The sequence below is a fragment of the Pan troglodytes genome, chromosome 5 (assembly GCF_028858775.2).
Source record: "Pan troglodytes isolate AG18354 chromosome 5, NHGRI_mPanTro3-v2.0_pri, whole genome shotgun sequence".
Classification (NCBI taxonomy): Eukaryota; Metazoa; Chordata; class Mammalia; order Primates; family Hominidae; genus Pan; species Pan troglodytes.
The window spans coordinates 175,403,972-175,430,808 of NC_072403.2; the positions used below are offsets into that span (position 1 = coordinate 175,403,972).

Genomic DNA, 26,837 nt, shown 5'->3' on the forward strand with positions numbered 1-26,837 from the left:
CTGCTTTTTCCGATGGTCAGCCCACCCAAGGCTGCCTTCTAAAATACCCAGGTCTCCTGCCAAATAATTTCTGATTAACTCAACAGAGAAGGAGGAAATGTCAGCAGCTTTCCGGCCTCTGAGCAAGACAACAGCTTCTTCCACCTGCTACATTTATACACTGAAACCGCCTTTCTAAGACAGCTAAAGGAATGGAATGATGAAAAGCGGGAAATACTGGGGACTGAGTATTAGGCAAGGGTTTTTGTTTGTCCTCTTATGACTGTTACATTTACTCGAAGACACCATTCAGGTGTTCAAGTCAGTTAAGAGGGAGGCAAGGAATGAGATCTTGGACGCCAGGGTAGGGGAGCTGGGTGGGAAGGCTGAGCCGGTCACTCGGGAGCTGGACAGCCTGGAGCGAGTCACTTTGTCTTTCCTCGCCTGCAGTACAGCCTCTCTTCGGAGGTCACTGCGAGGACACGATGATAGATACTGCCGCATAATGGTTCTAGTGCAGGAGTGGGAGCCCAGCAGAACTGCGTTTGAAGTATCTTTCTACCACTGAGTAGCTGTCTTGTGACCTTGGGCAAATTATGTAAATGCTCTAAAACTCAACTCCCTCTTCCAAAAATGGGCTGTATGAGGTCTACCTTGCAGGTTTGTTACAAGCGTCGCACACATGCATGTTTGTCCAGGGCTCCCCGAGGTCCATGGCGGGACACCCGTGAGGATGGAGGGATGTTCCTGGGGAAGCAGCCAACCAAGTACCTGGAGAAAACAGGTGCTCCGTCATCGTGTGGTCCCCCAGGAGAGCCGGGATCTAATGTCTGCTGAGCCCTCATTGGCTGGGGTGGGTGGTCTCTGGCCCCCAACAGGCCCAAGTGAGACGGATGCCAGGATTTGCAGCCCACACGCCCTCCTGGAAGTCATCTCCATGGGCACACTGCTCGCTATGAGAGTATCCTCCCCTGCCCATCGGGTGGGAAGAATGGCACATGATTTTTATGGCCTGACTCTACATGAGAAATGTCAGTCAAAAATATGGCGTTCAGGCTGGGCGTGGTGGCTCACACCTGTAATCCCAGCACTTTGGGAGGCTGAGACAGGTAGATCACCCAAGGTCAGGAGTTTGAGACCAGCCTGGCCGACATGGTGAAACCCCGTCTCTACTAAAAATACAAAAAATAAGCCAGACGTAGTGGCAGCAGCCTGTAATCCCAGCTACTCGGGAGGCTGAGGTGAGAGAATTGCTTAAACCTGGAGGCAGAGGTTGCAGTAAGCTGAGATTGCATCATTGCACTCCAGCCTGAGCAACAAGAGCGAAACTCCATCTCTATATATACATATATATAGAGAGAGAGAGAGTTAAAAAACTCTGTGAAATGGTTACATCCTTAGGAAATATTATTTTCAAAGCTGAAGATATCTTAAACAACAACAACAACAACAACAAAAACCCTTAAGTCCTTCTGGGGTTGACCTCCATGGATCTCTAGCGAAGTTTCAGTATAGGTCGTGGGACATCTCAGACTGCCAATTTAGAGAAGCTAAAACGAAAGAGTTTTAAGTCTGTTTCAACATGCACTGCTGCCTGTTTTACTTCTGTTGGTTATTTTGAGAAGTTCATCACGAGCCTTTTGCAAGCAAAAGCTGAGAGGCTCAAAGATGGATCTTCTTTCAAAGGAGTACTATACCTGGGGAAATGCCCTGTGGATATTTTTCTAAATATAAATTTTGATTCTCCAATAGGATTTTAAATGGAATCAGAAAGCCTCAAATGCTTTCCAAACAATTCCCTCTATGAAAGCTTCCTTCATTAGAAATGTACCCGTTGATCAAAGTTTGTCCAAAATGTGACATTTCCAAGATATAAGGAGGCTTTGCTTTCAGCAAAGTGAAACTGACTTTGACCAAGTTCCCATTCACACCACGTCGATTCATGTTCACCAAACATCCAGGGCCCGGAAGGACCTTGGCGGTCACACAGCTTGTGGGTCAGCAGTGCCTAGTCACACAGAGGTAACCAGGGCGGTACCCATTCTCCAGGATCTGCCACCTCCACACAGGTGTCCACTGGAGGTTTGCTAGGCAGCTCGTAAAACACCATATTCTTTTTCAGACCAAGAAAAAAGAGCTTTCCCAAGCACAACCAACCCCATTTCTGTTAAAATCGCCTGTTTGAAGGGACTTAAAGTTTCTATTACCTTTTGTGGAGTAGATTCAGTATTTCTTTGGTCTCCTAGGGAATCTGAGGGAGTCTCCTGTGTGCTTGGAGGGAAAGGCCACTTTAAAATGGGCACTCTATTATGATTATTTGTAATCATGACGTTGTAATACAAAAGGAACTGTCAGCCTCCTCTCTGTCCTGCAATGAGAAGACAATAATACAAGTATACTTGGCTTAATCGAGAGCACTTTGCAACAGGAAGATATGTACCGGTGTTGAATCCGATTCTAAAAATATCTCCCATCATCGTTGTTTCTTTTGCAGTCTTAAATGTGTGGATGCATGCAAGCTGCATGGAAATCCAAAACAGAAGTCAAGCTTTGTTTTGAAGAAACCCTAACTAGCAAACCCTAGTTTGCTCCCCAGTTCAAGTGCTGGTGATGATATTAAAGAAGCGTGTAGTAGCTATAGAAGAAAGTTTCTAAGATTCTTTCCATGGTTGCCTCAATAAGGAATGATTCTATTCCTTTTGCTTGCACAATCTTATCCAATTTTAGATCTCACTACTGATATAGCCCGGTTCTTCTTACAAGTAACTTGGCAATTACCCAATTCTCCTATCAGTAGTTAATGACATGGACAGATATGTGGTGGAAAGTGCCCTTTGCACATTGATTGATTTGCATTTCTCTGTTACAGAGGTTGACTTTTGCTTTCCCCAGTGGGAATATTTGTAAGGTACTTGGATTCTTTATTCATTTTTACTTTGCCAAGTTTCTGTAAGTTTAAATCTGGGTGAAAGGATTTGTTCTCTTCCTGTGCTTGATAAGTGTAAAAATTTATTACTTTAGCTTCTTTTTTATTTAGAATTTATTGGGAAATATTCCCTAGCATTGTCTTAAGAATCTGTTGGAAACTCTGCACCCTCTACCCAGACAAGTGCACATGACATTCAGTATTTTGAAGATAATTTCAGGGCATTTACAGATGTTGTAATTCCCATCTAAGAAATGGCAGTGCTTCCATTAAGAGAAGGAGAAGAGAGAATGTACCGTCCACCTGCTTAGTGACAACCACCCAGGGAGCCTGAGGGCCACTGCAGTAAGGACAGGCCGTGTTGTGTGGGAGGTGCGTGCATGCTGAGACAGACTGCTCCTTCTCAGTCACGTTTGCTGCGTCTTTCTCCTCTTCCTCACCTCTAAACACCGCAGGCCTCTCAGCTCAAGCGTCTGCCTCACGTCTATTTCCACCAGGTGACCCGACCAATCCCATGGATTCACAGGCCGTCTGTGCATGGCCGATTCTCACATTTGCTCTCTGGCCTCAACTTCCCCAGCGCCTGCTGGGCATTTCCCCCAGGATGCCGAAGAGATCGATCCAAACCGAATGCATGGACCCACCTGACTCCCGCCACTCTCCGACCCCCGCACCCTCTCCCCGCGGAGGGCTCCAGCTCAGTGAACAGGCGCTCACGTCACCACGGGGGCCAAAATGCCGGGATTCATCCTCCTTTTTTTCCACGTCTACACCCTGTCCAGTACAAATCCTGTCTACGACACCTTCAAGATCTGCATCTGACCAAGTCCCAGCCCCTCCTCCTCACTCTAGTCCAGGTCCCTGGCTCCCCCAGCTGACCCCCAACCTTGCAAGGGGTGGCGGGATCCTCTACCCGGAAGTCAGTGACCCTTTAAACGCCAGTAAGGTCCCCATGCTCTCAACCCTCCAACGGCTTCTGCCTCCCAGCTGGGGCACATTCCCGACCTCTGCTGCGGGTGATGTGCGGCCTGAAGGATGTGGCCCTGGTTCCTCCTGAGCTGTTTCTTCCTGGTGGTGTTGGGCCCCTCTGTGGGCAGAGGCTGTGCTGGCTTCGTCCCTGCTCCAGCAGCAGGCCCAGCATATCCTCCCCACAGAGTGGTGCCTGGACGCCCCCCACAGTGTTCAGTGAGCCTCCTCCCTCCCCTGGCCTCACTGTGGTCTCTGCTAAGTGTCGCTACCTCAGAAGGGCCTTCCTTGACACCATACCTCTTAATCTCTGTCCCCTATGGCTTTACTTGCTTCAAAACATGGACGAGTGTCTGACTGCAGTACCTATATGCTTGATTTTTCACTTATTTCTTCATCGTGTGTCTCTACCCTAGGGCGTGAGCTCTGTGAGAGCAGGGAGCGCCTTTCACTATGACATCTCCCTCGCCAGGAAGCACGCCCTGGGCCTAGTCAGCCTTCAAAAGACATTTGTTGGCTGGGCCCAGTGGTTCACGCTTGTAATCCCAGCACTTTGGGAGGCCGAGGCAGGTGGATCACCTGAGGTCAGGAGTTCCAGACCAGCCTGGCCAACATGGTGAAATCCCGTCTCTACTAAAAATACAATCATTACCCAGGCATGGTGGTGCTCGCCTGTAATTCCAGCTACTCAGGAGGTTGAGGCAGGAGAATCTCTTGAACCCAGGAGGCAGAGGTTGCAGTGACCCAAGATCCCGCCACTGCACTCCAGCCTGGGCAACAGAGTGATACTCCTGGGCTTTGCCCTCGTGTGTGACTTAGGCAGGGCGCTGGGCTTTGCCGTCCTGTCTGACTTAGGCAGGAGCGCTGGGCTTTGCCCTTGTGTGACTTGGGCAGGTGTGCTGGGCTTTGCCATCCTATCTGACTTAGGCAGGGGCGCTGGGCTATGCTCTCCTGTCTGACTTAGGCAGGGGCGCTGGGCTTTGGAGCATGTCCTGTGTCAAAGGTACTGCTGTCTTGAGGGAAGAATTATCAGCCCAAGGTAAGATTCCTTGGAGACACTCAGGCTTTGGAAAACACAAATAGATGCTGCTCTCGTGGAGAAAGGTGTTCATTATTCTGTTTAAACCAAGTCAGAGGAAAGTATTTTAAATACCCTCCAAAGCTCCCGGAAATGCAGGGCCCACCTGTCTGTTCAAAGACAGACCAACGTCCTTCGTGTGAGCTGCAGCCTAAGCAGGGGTCCGGTGTGGACGCCACGTGACACACTCACCGTCTCCTCCGGATTTCTCACTGGGTTCCTCTGGGGACCACGCAGGACCCGCACTAGATGAGCATCACTGAGGCTGCAAGCCGGTGTGCAGACCCCTTCCAGACGCTCCCCCGCCGTCCAATGTGCCCTGTAGAGGACTCAGTGCAAGTGGCCTCAAAAGGCCATTCACATTCACATTCTCAGTGAGACCAAAGAGAAGGAGACCAAGTGTCCTGACCCCTCTGACAGCCAGAGTTGCCCCAGCACACCCTAGATCAGCAATTCTCAAAGTGGGCTCCCGGGGCAGCAACCTCAGCGTCACCTGGGAGCTTGGGAAGAGGAGCTCGTGTTCTTAGGGCCCTCCCTAGAGCCGCTGAATCAGAAACTTTGGGATGGGGTCTGTCAATCTGTGTTTGGACAAGTTCCCCAGTGACTGTCACACACCATGAAGTCTGAGAACCACTGTTCCAAACTGAGGCTTCTAACTGGATGTTCATTCCCAGCCATTTGGAAGGCTCAGCTGAAAGCCAGTGAGCCAGAAGCCAGCTCCACTGATCCTGCTTTCCAGACTGGCCATTCTCGCAATGTTCCATTAGGCAATAGGGCTCTTGGGGGAAATTAATAGAATGTAGGCTTCAGGAATCATCGGAAGGCTGCAGCTTCCCTCGTCAGGGAAGCTGACGTCTACATCGTCCTCAGTCTAGAACAAGAACAATAGGTGTACCTTAGAAAAATGTGCTTTCAGTCCAGCAGTAAAAAGCCGATATTGTAAAATCCTATTATCTTTGCTTCAAGTGTTATCAAAAAAAAAATAATAATAAAATAAAGGCTTAGAAGTTTCACTCTTCAACATGGCATTTCGAAATATTCGATGTAATTGTTGTCTTTACATTTGAGACTTTTTAAAAAAATGAATCATTTCCATTAATACAGAAAGAAATCTTTCTAGTGGAGGCTCAAAATTCAAATAATCAGAATCAGTTCTTCTAAAACGACTTACGTATAATCTCGTTTGCCAGACACTGAAGTAAGATGTCTGTATTAGCATTTTCTCCATTGCCGCAGGTTTCTGTCTCTGTGGGTTCGTGAAAACAACCTACAGCCAAAACTATGTCCGCATACAGCAAACCCACATGCCACTTGATTTCATTAAATGCATAATAGGGGCATTCTAGAACCAGAGCTTTAAATGGCCTTTTTGTCTCCTTCCTCATACATCTGGGGCAGCGAACATGACATTAAAATGCAGCCAGAAAAATGTCCCATAAAGAACTTTATTGACAACAAGGTAAATTTTCAATAACTCTTCAGTAGGCTTCATTCAAGAGGGGGTAATGTGTCATATGAGTAGGACTTTTACAGCTCTTATAGGAATTCCCCATATTAAAAGAATGTTTGCAGTTTAGAGAGAACCCAACTGCAAAACATTCCTGAACTGTGACAATATTTGTCTCAATCTAATATTATGTGGTGGATCTTTGTTTGTGGAGAGGGGAGAGGCTACGTCCTGCTGGAGTGATTTTTCCATCAATTCAGGGCTCAGCAAATATGACCCAAACAAACAACCAAATTGATTAAAATGCTTCATTGAGAAGGAAGACATTGAGTCTTGGAGACCTGCTTCAATAGCTACTCATGTCACCAGCACGGCAAAGGCCACATAGCTGACAAATACCACCACATCTCACAGAAGAGGCTGAGGAGTCCTGGCCGAATAATGCTTTATTCTGGAAAAGATCTGTACGAATCTGCAAGGCAGTGAAAATGTGTGGACGGCTTCTGTTTCTTCAGCCGCAAGGGAGGCCACCCTTCATTGCCAGAGGAAGGCCCGCCCTCCCGGCTGTGGTTGCTGTGGAGCTCACAGGGGTGAAGGCATGTGGAAATTCACTGCACCATGCCAGCCTGCAGGACTGGGAGCATAGTTCCCACTAAAGAGCAAACACTGTACTGTTTTTCCAAAAAAAAAAAAAAAAGTTAAAATCTGGATCCCAATGTTTGTTCACAGCAGGGCTGTAAAACAAGTAGACAAAGATCTCAGGGGCCTTGTGACAGCATGGTGGATTGGAGTTAAAAAGAGGCGGTGTCATTTGGATACACAGATAGTCTAGGTGAGCCTTGAGAGCAGAGAAACTGGCCTCCAATCTAAAACACAAAATGAGGGCTAGAGACCAGTGCGAGGTGGAGAGTAAAACCCTTTGGTTAGGATTCGAGGCCAACTAAACTGCAGCTCCGCCTTTACTCTCCAGCCTTACTTTCTCCATCTGAAAAATGGGAGGGAGGCATTGGAGGTATTTTGTGAAAATCACTTAATACTGTGCTGACACGTAATCTTTCAATAGAAGATATGTGAAACATATAAATATAAAATATGAAATAAATAGAGAATAAACAAGGTGAACAGAGGCCAGGCGCAGTGGCTCATGCCTGTAATCCCAGCCCTTTGGGAGGCCAAGGCGAGTGGCTAGCTTGAAGCCAGGAGTTCAAGACCAGCCTGGTCAACAGGGTGAAACCCCCTACTAAAAATACAAAAATTAACCAGGAATGGTGGCACGCACCTGTAATCCCAGCTACTCGGGAGGCTGAGGCACAAGAATTACTTGAACCCAGGAGGCAGAGGTTTCAGTGAGCACTCCAGCCTGGGCGACAGAGCGAGACTCCATCTCAAACAAAAACAAAAACAAACAAAACAATGTGAACAGAAACCTATACACTCCACTCTGAAATCCCAGACAAGTTCATCTCAGATGATGTGGCCATTCGGGTCATCAGGGGAAACAACGCTGTGACCAGCCTGCCTTCTGTGACATGGCACCAGTTTCCAGTGTCACGCAGATGTCACAGCCCTGACCAGGTTCCATGCACACCATGGAACCCATTTGTTTAAGTTTGTTTATGGCTCTGAAAACCAAGGCATGAAACTTTAATGTTTTCCACATTACACACCTGAGAAGTGATGTTGGGTGTTAGCACAGAATACCAGAAAGCATTTCTTTTTGGCCACAGTGAACATAGACTCTGAACTTTGAAGTTTGTTTCCTCCACATTTTATTGGTGAAAATGTCAGCCTGGTTCAGTCCATCCTTCAAAGACGTGTGGCTCCTTTTATTCACAAACACCCCACAGCTCCTCGCTGCCATCGGCCACACCTGACTTCCTTCTGTCTCCCGTGTTCCAACGTTATATTCTTTTTTCAGAGACCTCTCCGTTACTCCTGGTTTTTAAAACCTGATTGATCATCAGTGACTGGACAAACACTTTTTAATTTCCCAAGAACCACTGACAAAAACCATGGTGAGGGGTCACTGGGATTTAATCACAGATGAGATTTAATCTGTTTATTTTTAGCTTCTTTATGAAAGTTGTAGTTGTAATTTTTTTCCTTCAAAGCAACCCAAGGAACCCTACTTGCATGGTTGGAGTATGTTGAGAACACCCCTTGTCCTGGGCTTAGAGGATTCTGGTGAGATTGGCTCACATTTCCTTGACCAGACTCAGGATAGAAGCTCACCGTGGCCATGCTAGCCATCTTCCCCTCCCCAGAAGTGAGGTGATATTGTTTGGAGATTTGTCCCCACCCAATCTTATGTTGAGATATAACCCCCAGAAGTGAGGTGATATTGCTTGGAGATTTGTCCCCATCCAATCTTATGTTGAGATATAACCCCCAGAAGTGAGGTGATATTGTTTGGAGATTTGTCCCCACCCAATCTTATGTTGAGATATAACCCCCAGTGTTGGAGGTGGGGCCTGGTGGGAGGTGCTTGCATCACAGGGGCAGATTCCTCATGGCTTGGTGCTGTCCTCGCCATGGTGAGTGAGTTCTAGAAAGATCTGGTCCTTTAAGTGTGTAGCCCCTCCCCTGTCTTACACCTGCCCCTGCCATGTAACCTTCCTGCTCCCACTTCCCCTCCCACCATGCGTAAAAGCTCCCTGAGGCCTCCCCAGAAGCCCAGCAGATGCCGGCACCATACTTCCTGCACAGCCTGCAGAACTGCAAGCCAATTAAACCTCTTCTCTTTATAAATTACCCTGTCTCATGTGTTTCTTTACAGCAATGTGAGACAGGCCCAACACGTGAGGACCCCCTCCTGAGCAGTGCCCTCAGTGGGGGAAGGACACAGGGGGTCCCCCGCCTGTGTGCTCTACCCACAGGCCACAGTCATGGCTCTGTCATGGCGGTCTCTTTGTGGTTGGGTGTCTGGGTCTTCCCTGCCCTCCCATTTCCTCTTCTGCTGGGTTTGAGCCTCCTGGCTGCTTGCAGGGCCACAGCCCCAGTGCAGCGGGAGAGGAGCCTAAAGCAGCCTCAGGAGCAACCAAGGGCCTGGGATGTGGGGGTGGACAGGGTGGGCAGAGGCCAGAGGCCAACATGACGCTCTGGGCCCTCTGTGGAGATTGTTATTGCTGCTCACAACAGCCTGTTGAAGAAGCTGTGTTGTCTAGGGTAAATACCCGGGGTTCATTGTCTCACACCAGGAAAACTGAGGACATGGACACACATGAGGAGTTTAGGAATGGAGGTTTAATAGGCAAAGGAGAGAGAAAGAAAGAGAAAGGAAAACAGCTTTCTCTCTAGTGAGAGAGAGGGGACTTCCCAGAGGAAAAGGCTGGCCAGCAGATGCGCTGGATTTTATAGTCAGGTTTGAGGAGGCGGTGTCTGGTTTACATTAGGGCTCACAGATTGGTCCCATCAGGTATGACGTTTATATAGCACAGGGGGAAGCCTGGCCGCCCCACCCTAATCTTAGTATGCAAATGAACTTTCCTGTTGGCCAGGCCATCTTGTCTGCCCCTTACTGTACACGTGGCTGACAAAGAGAAGGGAAGATGGAGTCACCGTCTTGAACTTGATTGGCACAACTGCCGGCATCTATGTCTGCAGCTCGATTTTACAGGCTGCTCTTTGTTAGAAAGGAAACTAATTTGGGCCTGCTTTACATGAAAAGGAAAACCTTACTGAGGACTTCCGTACCCTCACTATCTGCCTAGGTAATTTCTTCTTAACTCCTGGATCACTGTAAGGCCGGCATCGCTTCCATCCTAGAGGAGAAAGCCTGCATTCGGGGAAGTGAAGTGCTTTGCCCACTCCATCTGTCCACCACACGCCAGCCTGGAGCTGGTGCAGCAAGGCCAGGTGTGTTCTGCAGCCTCCAGGAACAGAATCCCACCCGCAGCCGCAGGGTGCACGCCCAAGGTCCTGTGTGACAGTTAAGCCCGACTCAGGGCTGCTTCAATGCCTAGGACGGGGGAGACGTTCCTGCTCTTCGGAAGCTTCAAGAGGAGTTAATGGCCACAGTCAGAAATGCTCAGGGACTTCCATACTGGGCAGGAAGTTGACCCACCCAACCCCAGAGTCCCTCACAACCCTAACATTCCCCGAGTGCATGCAAGCAAATCGAACAGTTCAATAAGTTAGCTAAACTGCACCAGGTGCAGTGGCTCACACCTGTAATCCCAGCACTTCGGGAGGCCAAGGTGGGCCGATCACTTGAGGTCAGGAGTTTGAGACCAGCCTGGCCAACATGGCAAAATCCCATCTCTACAAAAAAAACAAAAATTAGCCAGGCATGGTGGCTCATGGCTGTAATCCCAGCTACTCAGGAGGCTGAGGCATGAGAATTACTTAAGCCCGGGAAGCAGAGATTGCAGCGAGCCAAGATGGCACCACTGCACTCCAGCCTGGGCAATAGCATGAGACTCAGTCTCAAAAGAAAAAAAAAGTTAGCAAAACTGTAAAGAGCAGCTTATCCAAAGGCCGAAGCAAAGGGAGTCAAGGACATCTTCAGCTCCCACTCCCTCTGAAGTCAGCATATCTCATCTCCACGCCATCCAGCACTCTGCATCCCTCCCCTACTCCACCCTGCAGTCAGCATCCCATCCCCACTCCCCTGCAGTGTGCATCCTCCCCAACTCCCCCTGCAGTCAGCATCCCTCCCCAACTCCCCCTGCAGCCAGAAAACCTCCCCAACTCCCCCTGCACTCAGCATCCTTCCCCAACTCCCCCTGCAGCCAGAATCCCTCCCCCACTCCCCCTGTAGTCAGCATCCCTCCCCAACTCCCCCTGCAGCCAGAATCCCTCCCCCACTCCCCCTGCACTCAGCATCCCTCCCCAACTCCCCCTGCAATCAGCATCCCTCCCCAACTCCCCCTGCACTCAGCATCCCTCCCCAACTCCCCCTGCAGTCAGCATCCCTCCCCAACTCCCCCTGCAGCCAGAATCCCTCCCCCACTCCCCCTGCAGTCAGAATCCCTCCCCCACTCCCCCTGCAGTCAGCATCCCTCCCCAACTCCCCTTGCAGCCAGAATCCCTCCCCAACTCCCCCTGCAGCCAGAATCCCTCCCCCACTCCCCCTGCACTCAGCATCCCTCCCCAACTCCCCCTGCAGCCAGGATCCCTCCCCAACTCCCCCTGCAGCCAGGATCCCTCCCCAACTCCCCCTGCAGCCAGGATCCCTCCCCAACTCCCCCTGCAGCCAGAATCCCTCCCCACTCCCCCTGCAGTCAGCATCCCTCCCCAACTCCCCCTGCGGCCAGAATCCCTCCCCCATTCCCCCTGCAGTTAGCATCCCTCCCCCACTCCCCCTGCAGTCTGCATCCCTCCCCCACTCCCCCTACACTCAGCATCCCTCCCCAACTCCCCCTGCAGCCAGAATCCTTCCCCCACTCCCCCTGCACTCAGCATCCCTCCCCAACTCCCCCTGCAGCCAGAATCCCTCCCCCACTCCCCCTGCAGTCAGCATCCTTCCCCCACTCCCCCTGCAGTCCGCATCCTTCCCCCACTCCCCCATTCAGTCAGCATCCCTCCTTGGCACTTTCCTTTCTCCCCTTCCCCCCTATTCCCAGAAAAGCAGGACAGCACCCTCCTGGCTCAGAAGTGTCCCCTGGTTCCCATTTCTCTGTGTCCCTTTCCTTCCAGGTGGTGTGAGGGTCCAACTCTGAGTTAGGATCTAGGAAACAAGAGTTTCCAGCCACGCGCTGCCACTGAACAGCTGGGAGGTCTTGGCCAAGTAACTTCAACTCTGTGGGCCCCAGTTTCTCTGTCTGTAAAATGAATGGTGGGGCCAGGCTTGATCTCTAAAGTTTCCCCCAAGCACTGGAGTTGGGACTCTGATCCGTGATCTAGAGAATCAGGTGCTACTTCTCCCACGTAGCATTTTACCACCATCTGCCTCCGCGGGCCTTTGGAGAGGAGTAAATACAGCCAAGGCGACTCCAATCTGGGGCACTCTCCGCAGGGGAGGGAGCTGACTCCTGGAGTGGGATCGCCCCACAGAGATGCTGCAGGTCACCCCCCTCCCCTGGCTAAAGCGTTTCTCAGGGAGGAAATGGGACTTGGCCCAAGGTTGTCCGCAGGGGCCTGGGAATGAGTCACCCTGGAGTGTGGCCCTTGTGGAGAGCATCCTGTGCCAGCCTCGCCCCCTCCCAGTGTTCTGGGGCCCCTCTGTCAAGGCTGCTTTCTCCAAGGCTGAAAGGGCCCTGGCGCTTTCTCACAGCTCCTCTCTGCTGGGAGCCCCGCTTGCCATGGCCACCACGCCAGGAGGTTCTTTCCATGTTTACTCGCTTTCTAGCCCGTGAGACCTTTCTCTTCTCCCTCTAATCCTTTCTGGCCTATGCAGGCATCCCTAAGAGGCCTCAGTTCTGTCCTTAATGACCTGCAGCGTGGGACCCCATGCTGGCTCTGTCACACCGAGTGGCATCCCATCTTCCTCATTATTTTCCTTGCATTTTCCAACTTATTTTCTCTGGAAAATCTTAAAATTTGAATTGCTGCTTTGTGGGGACAGTTTCAAGTTTGAGTCAGGCAGGATCAGAGCACCTTATTCTTATTTGAATGCAATAAATCTTTATTATAACTTTTATTTTAGGGTCGGGGTACATGTGCAGGTTTGTTATATCAGTTAACTGTATGTCACAGGGGTTTGGTGCACAGATAATTTCATCCTCCAGGTAATAAGCCTAGTACCCAGTAGGTATCGCTTCTGATCCTCTCCCTCCTCCCACCCTCCGCCCTAAAGTAGCCCTGGTGTCTGCTGTTCCCATCTTTGTGTCCATGTGTTCTCATCATTTAGCTCCCACTTATAAATGAGAACATGTGGTATTTGGTTTTCTGTTCCTGCATTAGTTTGCTAAGAGTAATGGCCTCCAGCTCCATCCACTTCCCTGCAAAAGACACCATCTCATTGTTTTATGTCTGGGAAAGATTCCATGGTGTATGTACACCGCAGTTTCTTTATCCAGTCTACCACTGATGGCCATTTAGGTTGATTCTCTGTCTTTGACAGCACCTGATTCTAAAGGAATAAGGAGAGTAGTTTGATCCAGTGAAAAATGAGACAAATGTGGGGGGCATCTTTTCCGAATGGTGTCCTCGCTGCATAAGCAGAGATGTGTTGCAAGGGATCTCTGGATTATAAGCTCCTGTTTTTATCATATCCCCTCATGTGTTGACCAGGTGCTGCTTGCCCAGCATGCTGTGAACCTGCACTGAGAGGGAAGGTGGTGTCTCCGGGGGTGGGAAGCAGCAGCCTCAATTTGCTGGCAGGGCCCTGAGCACCTAACCCAGGGGGGAGCGCCTAACCCAGGGGGGAGCACCTAACCTAGGGGGGAGCGCCTAACCCAGGGAGGAGTGCCTAACCCAGGAGGGAGCACCTGACCCAGGGAGGAGTGCCTAACCCAGGAGGGAGCGCCTAACCCAGGGAGGGGCACCTTACCCAGTGGGGACCGCTTAACCCGGGGGGAGCGCCTAACCCAGAGGGGAGCGCCTATCCCAGGGAGGAGTGCCTAACCTGGGGGAAGCACTTAACCCAAGAAGGAGCACCTAACCCGGAGTGGAAGCAGACACCTCTCACGGGTGCTACCCCAAACTCTGCAGAAATCATCTGAGTCCCTTTCCTCCTCCCCTTCTCATTCACCCCTTCTTCCTGACCCTTTTCTTAATCCAGCTTCTTTTTATCTCCTTTTCCTCTTTCTCCATCTCTGTGGCCTAGTCCAAGGATCTCTAGTGGAATTCCGGGGCAGCTATCGGTCCACAGAAACAGAGCAGTGAAGTCCTCCAACAATGCAATGAGTTACTGCAAATAAAGGGAAGCACGTGGGTGGAAACAGGCGGGGCCGACCCAGGGAAGGACAGAAATGGGGCTGATAAAGGAAGAAGAAGGCCACGCATGGTGGCTCACGCCTGTAATCCCAGCACTTTGGGAGATGGGCAGATCACTTGAGTACAGTAGTTTGAGACCAGCCTGGGCAACATGGCGAAACCTCGTCTTTACAAAAAATATACAAAATTAGCCAGGGGTGGCGATGTGCACCTGTGGTTCTAGCTACTTGGAGGCCGAGGTGGGAGGATCACTTGAGCCTGGGAGGCAAAGGCTATAGTGGCTGAAATCACATCACTATACTCCAGCCTGGGCAACAGAGCAAGACCCTGCCTCAAATTTTTTTTTCAAATATTAATAATAATAGAGAGAAACTGAGTCCGAGTGCCCACTGCCCCTGCTCCCCAGGGCAGGGAGAGGGGATGCAGGGCCAGGCCGTGCTGGACCCGGGCCATGAGTGCCCCTGGGTACCTGGTGGCTCTGAGTGGTTTTCTTGTAAACCATCTGAGCTGGCTCAAAGGAGCCTCTGCTAAGTGGGGTGACAAATGTCATTCTCCATTGAAAGAAGGAGATCCTCTGCCTGACACCTAAAGAAGCTCCCTGGTGTCACGATTGCCCCCTGGCCACTAATCCAACTCTGGAGGCTGTGCTTCATTTCCTCCCTGGTCTCAGCTGTGATCCCTGCACTTTCACTCCCTTCCCCACCAAAACCCATAAGCTGAGCTCTTTAGAGCAAAGGGCTATTTTTCTGCCCTTTCCCCTACGTCCAGTATGCCCATCCCCTGATGCATGAGCACCACCCCCAACCCCACTTAGAGGATATCGTGCACACTGCACAGGCCAGCAGCACCTCGCCGCCTGGCCTCCCACATCTGCTTCATGATGAGGCTACCAGCGTCCCAGAGAGTGGAACTCAGGTACAACATGATCAAGGGGCATGACTCAGCTTTTTCTCAAACAGTTCTCTTTGTATCGGTTCGCATATCTTGGACAGTCTTCACTGAAGGGTGAGGATGGGGAAGAAGTTCAATTCATGTGTTGAATGCCTATTTGACTAAGTGCAATGCCACTTCACAGTGCTTATTAAGGAAGAGAAATAAAAATTAATTTTAAAAAGTTAGGTTCACAAAAGAATATATACAAATGACCAAGAAGCATGCTAAAAAAGTTCTTCTTTTCATAAATCATCAGGGAAATGCAAGTCAACCACATTAAAATACACCACACATTCTCCAGAAAGGCAACAAATAGACTAGGTCACACCAGGACTCAGACATTGTTGTGGGGGAGTAAAATGCTGCCATCGTTTCAACTACGACCCACTCATTTCACTCCCGGATATTTATCCAAGAGAAAGGAAAACATTCATACACAAAATTACTTGTGCAAAAATGTTCAAACAGCCCAAGTGTCCGTCAATAGGAGAAGGAATGAAGAAACCACAGTATGTTCCCACAATAAAGGAATAAAAGTCAGCGAGCTAGGCCAGGGGTACAGTGGCTCACGCCTATAATCCCAGCACTTTGAGAGACCAAGGCACTCGAATAATTTGAGGTCAGGAGTTAGAGACCAGTCTAACCATCATGGTGAAACATCACCTCTACTAAAATTACAAAATTAGCCGTGTATGGTGGTACATGCCTGTAGTCCCAGCCACTTGGAAGGCTGAGGCAGGAGAATTGCTTGAACCCAAGAGGGAGAGGTTGCAGTGAGCCAAGACTGCACCATTGCACTCCAGCCTGGGCAACAAGAGCGAAATTCCATCTCAAAAAAAAGAAAAAGCGGCAAGCTAGGGACACCTGCACCACCGTGGATAAAACCCAGAACTTCGCTGAGTAAGACAGTGTGCTGCAGATTCCATCTACACAAAGTTCTAGAAAATACAAAATAGTCTATCGTGGAAAAAAACAGGAACAGTGATGATGTTACTTCTGTGTGGTCTGAGATTGACTGGGGCAGGCCGCCGGGGAACTTTATGGAGTGATAACTTTATGGGGTGATGGGAATGTTCTAGATCTTGACAGAAGTTTGGGTTATAAAAGTGTTTGCATTTGTCAAATCACCAGCAAATATACACATGAAATTTGTGTTTCCTGGTAAATTGTTCCTCCAAAGAAAAATAAACCATAAAATGTTGGATAAAAAAAGTCATGGTCCTTCCCGGAAGCGGTGTAGGAGGGAGGACTGGCGAGAGTGCAGCTGACCCCGTGTGATCGCAGCCTGCTGTATGTGAGAGACGCAGGTGCAGTGAGGAAAGCACGTGCCCCTCACTCCACATTTGTGGGCAAAATGTCAGGAATCCAAGGAACACTATTCTTAGAACTGGACGTTTTGGGACAGTCCCTCGGTGCAATCCTCAAGGGCAGTAGCCTGGGCCGATCCGAAGACCCTGCCACGCCCCCTCTCCCAATGCCGCTGCCACCAGAAATGACAACTATCAGAAACTTCCAAGCTGAAAATCCTCAGTGTTGCAAGGGCCAGTCGAGGTCGTCTTGTCCCACTTCCCATCCAGTGCAGGAACGCCTGGACCTGGCAAAACCCTGACACAGGTCAACCAGATGTTTTGTGTCTTCTGACCTGCAGCAAGTAGAAGTCCCTGCAGTGCTTTCTGTCCAGCAACGTTTAACTCGAGGCCATCAGCAGTTTAGCTATGAGCGCCAGTTTACAGGCAATGCAGGGGTTGTGCAACACAGCCGGCCCAAAATAAGCCAATACCATAAAAAGAGGACTTCAGGGACACAACCACCAGTTAACATGCATGGCCACGGACTGGTTATTGGTTTGAACGAAGCCACCAGAAAGAACACACAATTTGAACACAGACCAGGTATTAGAGAAGAAATGTGGCAGACTAGAAAGATAGAGACTGTTGTGTAAAGCAGGCTACCCAACGGGATACACATTCTGTCTCATTCTGAGACACGGTTTCTTCAGGAGGATGTACCCTGAGCTAGTCACAGTGACGATCTCTGAGCCATAGAAATGTAGAGTTTTTACTCCTTCATTTTCTGATCATCTCTATTTTCTAAGTTTCTACCATCCGTATGTGCCACATCTGTCGCAGGTTGAACTGTGCCCCCAGATTCATGTGTTGAAGTCCTAACTCCCAGGACCTCAGAAGGTGACCCTATTGGGACAGAGGGTTATTGCAGGTGTCATTAGTCAAGTTAGGATGAGGTCATACAGTAGGGTGGGCCCCTAATCCAATATGTCTGGTGTCCTTATAGAAAGAAGGAATGTGGACACAGACCCGCATGCAGGGAGATGCTGTGTGAAGAGGAAGGCAGAGACCAGGATGATGCTTCTACCAGCCAAGGAACACCGAAGACCACCAGCCACCTCCGGGTGCCGAGGTGAGTCCTGGGCCACGCCTCCCTTGGGGCCTCAGCAGGACCCAGCTGCGGCTACACCTTGGCCTATGACTTCCAGCCTCCAGACCCTGTGCGGTGCATTCTTGTTACTTAAGCACCCAGTCTGTGGTAATTTATGTTGGCCAGCAAACTAATACTAACATCTATAACCATAAAAATGACTTGAAATTTAAAAATAAAGTGGCCTGAGTGGGGCCTGCATGGGGGCCCGGAAGACAGAGAGCAAACCCTCGCCCTGCCAGGGGCTCCTGCCTCCCAGGACGGTGGCTGCCACACCACAGGCAGCTCGGGTCACCAGAACCTTCTTCCTCCTACTCTGGGAAGCTGCGGCCGGGCTCTCCCCACGTGGCTTTCCCGGGTCAGTCTCCCGGGAGTTGCTTTTTTCTGGGAGCTGCGTGAGGAGCTGCTGTTCATGGAGGGTCCTGGGGCATGGCAGGGACACCAAACGGGTGCTCATGGGGCACTCCAGGTCCTGGGGGACACTGAGCCAGGGCGGCCTGATGTCCTCAAGGAGCCGCCAGCCTGGCCCGGAGAGCCTGAGTCTATTATTATAAAGCAAAGCCTCACCCTCCCATGACGTGGCTGGCCTGGGTGCAGAAACCTGAGCTGCTCCAGGCCCAGCAGATGGAAATAACCTCCAAGAATAACCGGCCCGCACCGCACGCCTCTCCTGCCACCGCGGCGGGGCCTGCACTTCCTTCCTAAACTCCCCGGGACAGCAATCCCACCTCACAGACTCAAATGCCATCAGCGGGAACAATCGGAGGAAGTGTGGCGCTTTCTCCACTCAGGGAGCGAAACGGGGACCCTGCTTATCAAAATGACAAGATTTATTCAGTTGCTACAAACTACCAAAGACTTCCTTTCCCAAAAGAAAGGCCGGGGGGAAGGTCATGTCCTTCGGCCACCTCCATTGGGCCAAGAGCACCATCTGCTTTGCTTCAAGCACATCGGTGGCTGACTCCCCGTCCCCCAGCTCTGCCTGCCTGGGGGGAGGTTTGCAGTCTCTCAAAGAGGGGCTGTGTAGGAAGGAGCAACCAGCTCTCAGTCCCTGAGCACGGGAGGCCAGCACCACCTGAGCCCACCGAGTCGTCAGCACACCTGGGAAGGGAAAGGAGGGGAGGGAGGCCTGGCCAAGGAAAGGGAGTTCCTCAGCAGCCCTCACCTGAGCTCCTGGCGGCCTCTGGTATGAACCCCCAGCATGGAGCCAGCACCCTCAGCCCGAGACTCACCCCCTCCTGGACAGTTCTCTGCCTCTCTGGAGCCCCTCCTCTCCCTCCCACCCGCAGCAGCCACAGGAGTCTTCCTAAAGTCTCATTTTCCTCAAGTCCTTAACCTCCTGCAACCCTTCCCTACTTCTCACCCCTGAGTAGAACACAGACCCTCGGCCAGGCAAATGGGGCCTCAGTCACCAGGCCCCAAGCAAGCCCTACATCCTGTCCCGGCCTTTGTTCAGGCCGCTCCCGTTACTTGGGGTTCCCTCTCCTTTCCTGTCCCCAAATGGCCAGGCAGAGCCACCCGCCAAACCCTTCTAGGCCCAGTCCTGTCCTTCTCCAAGCAAGCCTCTGCTTCTTGGCTCTGCAGATGGCACTCTTCATTTCGTGATGTTTATCCTGTGCTCACCCAACAGTGTCCAGGTGGGCAGAGAGCATTCCTAGACCCGGAGGGACTAAAGGAAACCATTCCCTAATCAGAACCAGCAACTGCACGGCACGTGGAGCAGATCTGCAGGGGGCCCTTCATTCTGCATGGGAGACGTGGGCCCCGAGACAGCGTTCCCCAGGGTCACAGCACCACGTCTGTGCACCTGGCCCTCTACCACGCTATGCGCGCATCAGGCTGATGAGCCAAGTGCCAAGCAGAAAGGTCACACTCTTCCTCACGGGATCCAAAAAAGGAGATGTGTCCGAGACTGCCCACCACCATCCGAGGAAGAGCTGAGGGTCCACCGAGTGCCCAGGAGACCAGCTGGTATTTCTGGTGCCAGCTTGTTAGTTGACAGAGGAAGACAGCTTCAGACAGCGCCACCCATCCCCGGAGGATGCCTGTCCTCAGCCTCAGAGACCTATTTATTTATTTATTCATTTAATTTTTTAGACAAAACCTCACTCTGTCACCCAGGCTGGAGTGCAAGTGGCATGATCTCAGCTCACTGCAGCCTTGACCTCTGGGGCCAGCTGATCCTCCCACCTCAGCCTCCCAAGTAGCTGGGACTACAGGCTTGTATCACCATACCTGGCTAATTGTTTTTATTTTTTTGTAGTGACGGGGTCTCACCATATTGCCCAGGCTGGTCTCAAACTTCTGGGCTCAAGGGATCTGCCCATCTCAACCTCCCAAAGTTCTGGAATTAAAGGCGTGAGCCACTGTGCTCAGTCAGAAGATGTTTTTGAGCAGAACAGTCTATCAAAGGGAGTGGGGCATTTTCCAGGAGATAGATGAACCCACTTTTGAAGTGGGTATCTACTTTGAAGGGGCTCCCTGAGTCTCCTGATCTAAAAAGCCGAGAACCAGACCCTAGACAGGGGGGATGAATCACTGGCGTGAATGCCTCGATTCTTTCCATTTGTATCCATGGGACACTTAACTAATAATCACGGCACAGTTTCCAGCTAAATATGGACACAGCTTCAGAATCCTTCTTAACACTACAGCTCAGCCAGAGTGGGTGCAAAAGCTTAAGTCCATCTACTCTACAGGCCCTTGATAAGGAGGACTCTCTCCTGTTTACCCAGTGAAGAAACACCCACACAAACAGCCAGCTGGTCCCCTCTTGGGCATCTCCCTGAGCGTGACACTCTCAAGACCTTGCCTGGTCTAACATCCAGCCCTCTCTGAGTTGCTCTCCCACACCTGGCAGCACTGGGCAGTGGACTCGAGTGAGAGAACAACACACTCCAGTTGGCCACCCTCCTCCAGACAGGCCTGGCAAGCTCCCTTAGCACCTGGATGACTCAGCGGCACCTCCAGCGATTCTCTGTGTGCCAATCAACCAATCAACATTTAATTGGGCACCTTTATGGGCATCCTTAAGCCTGAGCAGAGACTCAGATCCAGTGGATCACCTGATGAAACTCTAAAATGCTGCACTCATGTTAAAAGTGCCTTAAGAAATAGGACGTTTATTATATCATGTAACTAGAAGTGAACCAATCAGAATTGGTTAGGACAGTGCTTGGTCAGAGGAAGGCTTAGGTGCTCCCCACTTCTTCCTCTGCCCTCTTGTCCCATTGTCAGCCTCGGCCTCTGGTCCTGGAAGGGCTGTGTCTGCTCTAGGCATCATTCGTGTAAGAGCCATGGCGTCTGATGAAGAAGAGGGCTTCCTACCCTCATTCAGAAATCAGAAGAAGAGACATCCTTCCCAGAAATGCCCGGCCAACTTCCCTTTGGATCCCATGGGTCTGCACCATGTTGAGCCAAAGCCAAAACTAATCACTTCAGAGGGAAGGAGACCACCATAATTCACTCAAATCCCCAGGAGGCTTCTTAGGAGAAAGCAGCGGCAGAGTCCCCGCTGTCAATAGGCCACAGCATACACAAACTTTGCCTACAATTTTGGGGATTCATATACCCGCCAAAGTCTCTCCATAGACCACCCACTAAGATCCCCTGAGGGCCTGTGGGGCAGGCACTGTTAACATGATGAACTTAGCCCATGGAGAAGCTGCATCCAGCTAGGGAGAGACATCACACAGGTGCAGGTCGACTTTGTAGAAGCTGACTCGCTAAACACGATCACAGTCAGTGTAATAGCACAAAGAGCAAGCCCACCACTGCCATGCAGATCAGGCGGAGGTATGAGGCCTGGAAGATGCGGACAAACTGAGTTGACTGAAAGGATGGACACGATTCCAGAAGGAGGAAAGGCAGGCGGAGCTGGGACCAACAGGCATTCCACACCCGGAAAAAGCCAAAAGTTTTCACATGACAGAAGAGTTTGCAGCTGCGGTCACAGCTAAGCCATGGCAGGCTGGCTGCAGTGTTTGTATTGAGTCCTTTTGATGACAGCATGAATTCTGAGAACAAAGCTTCCAGGCTGTGGCTGTGTAACTGGAACCCAGAGACAAAAATAGCTTCTCTTCTCATGCATATGTGAGGTCTGATCTGTAAGTCTGAGAAAGAGTTTTTGCCATTTATGAAACTTAGAAGATTCCTCAACAACCACAGATCCTATGAATGAACATTTTTATTTGGCTGGATCCATCAGATTTAATATTCTTTCAGCTATTTGGTAGCTGCCTAACTTCTCCTTCTCATTGAAAAATCCAGTGACTTTTGAAGCTGTTTTGAGATATAAGAATAATAGAGAGTGATTTAGCAGATTAAAAGATTAGAGTTCTTATAATAACATTAAAGAGAGTATCAGGGAGCCAAGTAGTCTTGAGAGAATAAAGCTTTCCTCAAAGAGACAACTCTACACGCTCAGCTGATATTTCTAAATTGAGTCAGGAAATGTTCCAGGGAGGACACAGCTAGCTTGTGCCTTAATTCAGTGCCTGATTTAGATTTGTATACCCTCGTACAGGTCAGTACAAAATGAATCACGGGGAGTCGTGTATTCATAACAGGTGATAGAGAGAAATTAAGATAATTTAGTTATGTGTCATTTAATGTACTTATTAATAAAATAACATACATAGGTGTATCTAAGTTCCTCTACCTACATCAAATAAATTGCATTAACTGATAGCTTCATCTCATCTTTAGCTACATATTTTAAAAATATCCGTAATTAATTATTTCAATAAATTATATTATAAAATAATGTTAAGACTTAACATTATTTTATATACACTCTCATTTTAATCACCATGTAATATGTTACAGAATTAGTATTCTTATGACAAAGTAACCATTTCTGTATTAGGGGATGCTAACCTATTTTTATTCTCATAATTCTAACTACATGTCTCATTATAAGTATAGCTTTCTCTTAATTTGAATTATTTCATTCTCAGGAAGAGAATGATGAAATCCAAGTGTAGCGTATTCTGGCTTTTGATGAGAATTACCAAATGGTCTTCCAAAGTAATCAAATACTTTTGCACTACCGTCAGGAACTCCTGGATATTCCTACTTAACTGTCGGGACCAGCGTCAGTTTTTACCGCGTTTCTGAATTCTCGATCATTTCTCAAGTGCTGTCAAAATGGTGTTGGATACTTGCATTACTTTGTGCTTCATCACTAATTAGTAACGGTTTTCTTCCCCTAATATTCATTGAATTCATTCATTTCTTTTTTTCCATTTCTGTGAACTGTGAACCCTTCGCCATTTGTCTTTTAGGGACTTTTATGTGCTTGGAGATTTGTAAGAGCCCTTTCTATACTTTTCACATTGAGTCTCTGTCCCTTCTCACAATGATGCCTACTGTTACCATATTATTATTATCCGCCACTCCTTGTTATGACCACATGCCAAGCTTTGTGCTGAATAACTTCGTTACCACAACCCTACAAGGAAGTACTGTCATCCCCATTTCACAGGAGAGAACGTAGAGGCTCCCCACTCACACATTTTGCCGGCGTCACAAGGCTAATGGCCTTGGAGCTGACTCGATGGCGCCTCCTGTCTTCTAATCCCACTCCACAACCGCCCCAGCATTGTCTGTACAGCTGCTGTCTACACTGATGCGTTCTGTGTCCTGGGGTTTTATGACACGGTGGGTTTTCAATCTATATAACCACATATGTTCATATTGTTTTAAGTTTTCTCTTTCTCTGCAACCATAGTTACCACTAAGTATGTATTTGTTGACTTTTCTTGATGTGGCATTTTCACGAGCCCTATTGCTTCCTATTCTTTTTTTATAGAGAGATTTTGATGTTCTTGGCGTCACTTGAAGTTGACTGTCACCTCAGACGTGGAGACCTTTTTGTCACAGGCAGAATTTTGCTCTATGGGGATTTTTTCATCCATCTATCTATCTTCATTTTTAAATTTAAGCAATATGATTTTCCACGTGGGAGAAGAAAAATGAGGCCTTAAACAGTGGTGCTTTGGTCAAAAGAGTCAAAGTGAAATAAATGTGAGGGATCTAGGCCGCTGCTCCCTAGCTATGGTGCTACGCGGCTGCTGCCAACGCCAGAGAGAAAGCCATGCCTTTGAGGCTGACGACAAAACCACGCTCTTGGGGGTCAGTCCTCCAATGTTGCCATTCATGGGAACGAGACAGCCCTGCCCCCCTGTGCTCCAGGATTTTGTCTGCTGTTTACCTCCTGTCAAATAACCTGAGACGGTGGCTGGGGTTTGTCCTGCCCATTGGAACTGTCCCATCTCATCCCAACTGGGCCACAGGCTCCATCCACTCTTGCCTCGTGAACCCCATCCTGGTGTCCTGCACCCCTCTTAAACTGCCAGCCAAGCCTCTCTTTCAGATACATTCTGTAGCCCTAGGGCTGGTAACCCAACCAACCCCGAGCAATGAGAGCCGTGGCTCCCGGCTGCCATGTCTCCGAGGTGACCAAGAATACTGTCACTGTGGAATGCAGACTGTTGGATTTTCAAACTTGCTGCTGCTCCCACCGCTGCAGCTGTTGTCATTTGAGCAATTCTAATGAGGGAGGTGCTCATTTTAAAGTCGGTTCTTTCAGTCAGCCAATAGGTGAGAAAAGAAAAAAAAAAGTCAGTTCCTACAATTATCCTAAGTAAGAGACCAGATTCCGAACAGCTGGTTCAAAGGAGGAGGTGACCGAGGATGCTGACACTCCTCAGGTCCCCTTTGCTCCACATGACGCTGCCTCTGGAGACATCTGGCCACTCCCTGCAGTCTTTGGGAGCCCAGCACACACAGTGCCCACGCTCTCATTTCCTGCTTTAACTTCTTGGACCACGAGCCTGAGCCTGCCTTTTATTTCAGACTTCGCTACTTTTCGGGAGCTCTCGCATCTGCTGATTTACAGGCCTTGCGCACTCTTTTCTTTTATTGCTGCTGGCATTTCCCTGGCCATCCACGTTGGTCATTTCCACCGCAAGTCTATTTATTTCCCAGTGGTGCACATATGTGTCCAGCTCCAGGCAATTTCGCTTTGTCTGCCTACCTGGTTCTGCAGTCTCTGACTTGCACAGCCAGCCCCTGCTGGGGACCTCATATGAATGTTCTTTTTTTGGCCTGCAGTTTATTCTGTGGCTGTTAAGATCTCCAGCACATCCAATATATGACAGTCATCATCTATGATATTTATCATAATGAGTGAAACTGGCTAGGGCTTCCTAGGGCTGCCTTTACAACGTACTATAAGCCAGGGGGCTTAAAACAATAGACAATTATTCTCTCACCGTTTGGGGGCTACCAGTCTGAAGTGAAGGTGTTGATGAGCCATGCTCTCTCCAAAGCCTCTAGGGAACGGCCCCTCCTCGCCTCTTCTGGTCCCGATGTTCCTTGGCCTGTGGTAGTGTCGCTCCAGCTCCTGCCTGCTTCATCACATGGCTTTCTCCTGTGTGTCCCCGTCTTCTCTTCTTAGAAGGACATCAATCCTATTAAATTAAGGCTCATGCTAATGACGTCATCATGACTTGATTCCATTTGCAAAAACTCTATTCCCAAATAAGGTCACATTCACAGGTATCTGGGGTTAGGACGCCCTATCTTTTGTGGGGACACAGTTCAGCCCACCATACAGGCAAAGGTGGTCCTTGGCCTCCTTTCACATCACCCCACCTGACATCTCCCTTCCCAGCTTCCTGGAACCCTTCCTTTCTCTAGCTCCTTTCCCTGCTCCCAACCCTAAATAAAATCTACCCCAGCATGAGGCAAGGGAAGAACCGGTACCAGCTCCTGCTGGGGTGGAATGAAACACTACTTATGCAGCTGCAGGCATCAGTGGAGAAGGCTGGAGGGGGAGGCAGGTGTTTGGGGGGACCTGGAGACCATTTCAGGGAGGCATTTTCTTGGTTTGCTGACGTGAAGACCGGCTTCTACCTGGAAGCCCAAAGCCCTCCAGGATCTGGGCTGGGGTTGCCCTTCCTTGCATGCTCAGCTCCGTCTCCCCTCCCGACAGTGGCTCACCCCTCCAGGGGGAATCGATCGTCAGGGAGAGGAGATATCTGAGCAGAAAATGACCCCAGACCTAGCAGCACAGGCTGATGGGGAGGTCAAAGGTCACTTCTGAAGGAACAGTGGCAGGCCCAGAAGGTGTCGCCCCCGTGCTCCTGGCTTTCACAGAGGAACACGCCGGGGCTGCTGTGCAGACAGGAAATGAGAGGGTCCCGGCTGCGAGGACGACAGAGGATGCTCCTGCGCTTGGGCTCCCTGCCGGCACCACGGCTGAAGTGACTGATACATCCATCAGGGGTGGCCTGGGCACAGCCTTGAAATCCTCCCCAGACAGTGCTCGGGGTAGCACCTGCGGTCAAAAGACAATGCGGGAATGAAATCTGTGCCATCCCTTGTCTGGACCATCTGGAAGGACAAACATCCGCACATTCTCAACAGAGCTGCCTTTGACCTCCATGGCCGACCTGACTGACAGTTCTCCTGTCCTTCCCACTTCCGGTGAGTGGGGTGAGAATGACTCCGAGAAGCACCCGAGCCACACTACTCTGGGCATTTGGAAACCTTCCTGAGCCTCCTGCAGATAGGGGCAGTGAGGCCGGCCAAGGGCAGCCTGGATGGCATCGTTCCATGGCCTTTGTCCTCTCCTTACAGTTAAAATAAAATCCTGCTGGTTTGAGGTCTTGGCTTGAAAGGCTACTGGCCAGAGGAGGAAGTTGGGAGTGCTCACAGGACCATTTGGGAAGTATTTATCATTGGAGGATGCCATCGTACCTGCAATATTTTGGAATCGGCCATCTCTCTCCAAATTACATGTACATCCTGTCTTTAAAAATATGCTGCGTCAGGCCAGGCACAATGGCTCACGCCTGTAATCCCAGCACTTTGGGAGGCCAAGGTGGGGGGATCACCTAAGGTCAGGAGTTCAAGACCAGCCTGGCCAACATGGTGAAACCCTGTCTCTACAAAAATACAAAGATTAGCTGGGCATGATGGTGGGTGCCTGTAATCCCAGCTACTCAGGAGGCTGAGGCAGGAGAATTGCTTGAAACCAGGAGGTAGAAGTTGCAGTGAGCCGAGATTGTGCCACTGCACTCCAGGCTGGGCAACAGAGCAAGACTCCATCTCAAAAAAAAAAAAAAAAAGAAAAATGCTGCATCAAAATTCAAAGTTTTGATGCCTCCTTCAGAAGTTTACTTTCTAAAGAGAATCATTGTTTTCCTTGAAATAACTATCTTCCAGCACACCTGTAAAGTGTATTG

The 26,837-nt window shown here is 49.9% G+C and overlaps 1 protein-coding gene and 1 long non-coding RNA gene across 7 annotated transcripts in view; one reads left to right on the plus strand and one right to left on the minus strand.

Moving 5' to 3' along the window:
- The window catches only part of PACRG (parkin coregulated), a 656,455-nt gene that overhangs the window by 602,975 nt on the left and 26,643 nt on the right, over positions 1-26,837 (plus strand). For 5 of the 6 annotated variants that reach the window (XM_054686975.2, XM_016956752.3, XM_054686978.2 and 2 more), the window contains one exon: positions 17,440-17,565. The exons of the other annotated variant lie outside the window; for it this stretch is intronic. In XM_054686975.2, the coding sequence (XP_054542950.1) occupies positions 17,440-17,565 (126 nt within the window). The remainder of the gene's footprint in view (positions 1-17,439; positions 17,566-26,837) is intronic. 6 annotated transcript variants of the gene reach the window in all.
- On the minus strand, positions 18,396-26,696 carry LOC129144419 (uncharacterized). Its single transcript, XR_008548858.1, has 2 exons — positions 24,861-26,696; positions 18,396-21,864 (listed from the first exon to the last, which is right to left on the minus strand). It is a non-coding gene; the product is annotated as an uncharacterized LOC129144419 (long non-coding RNA).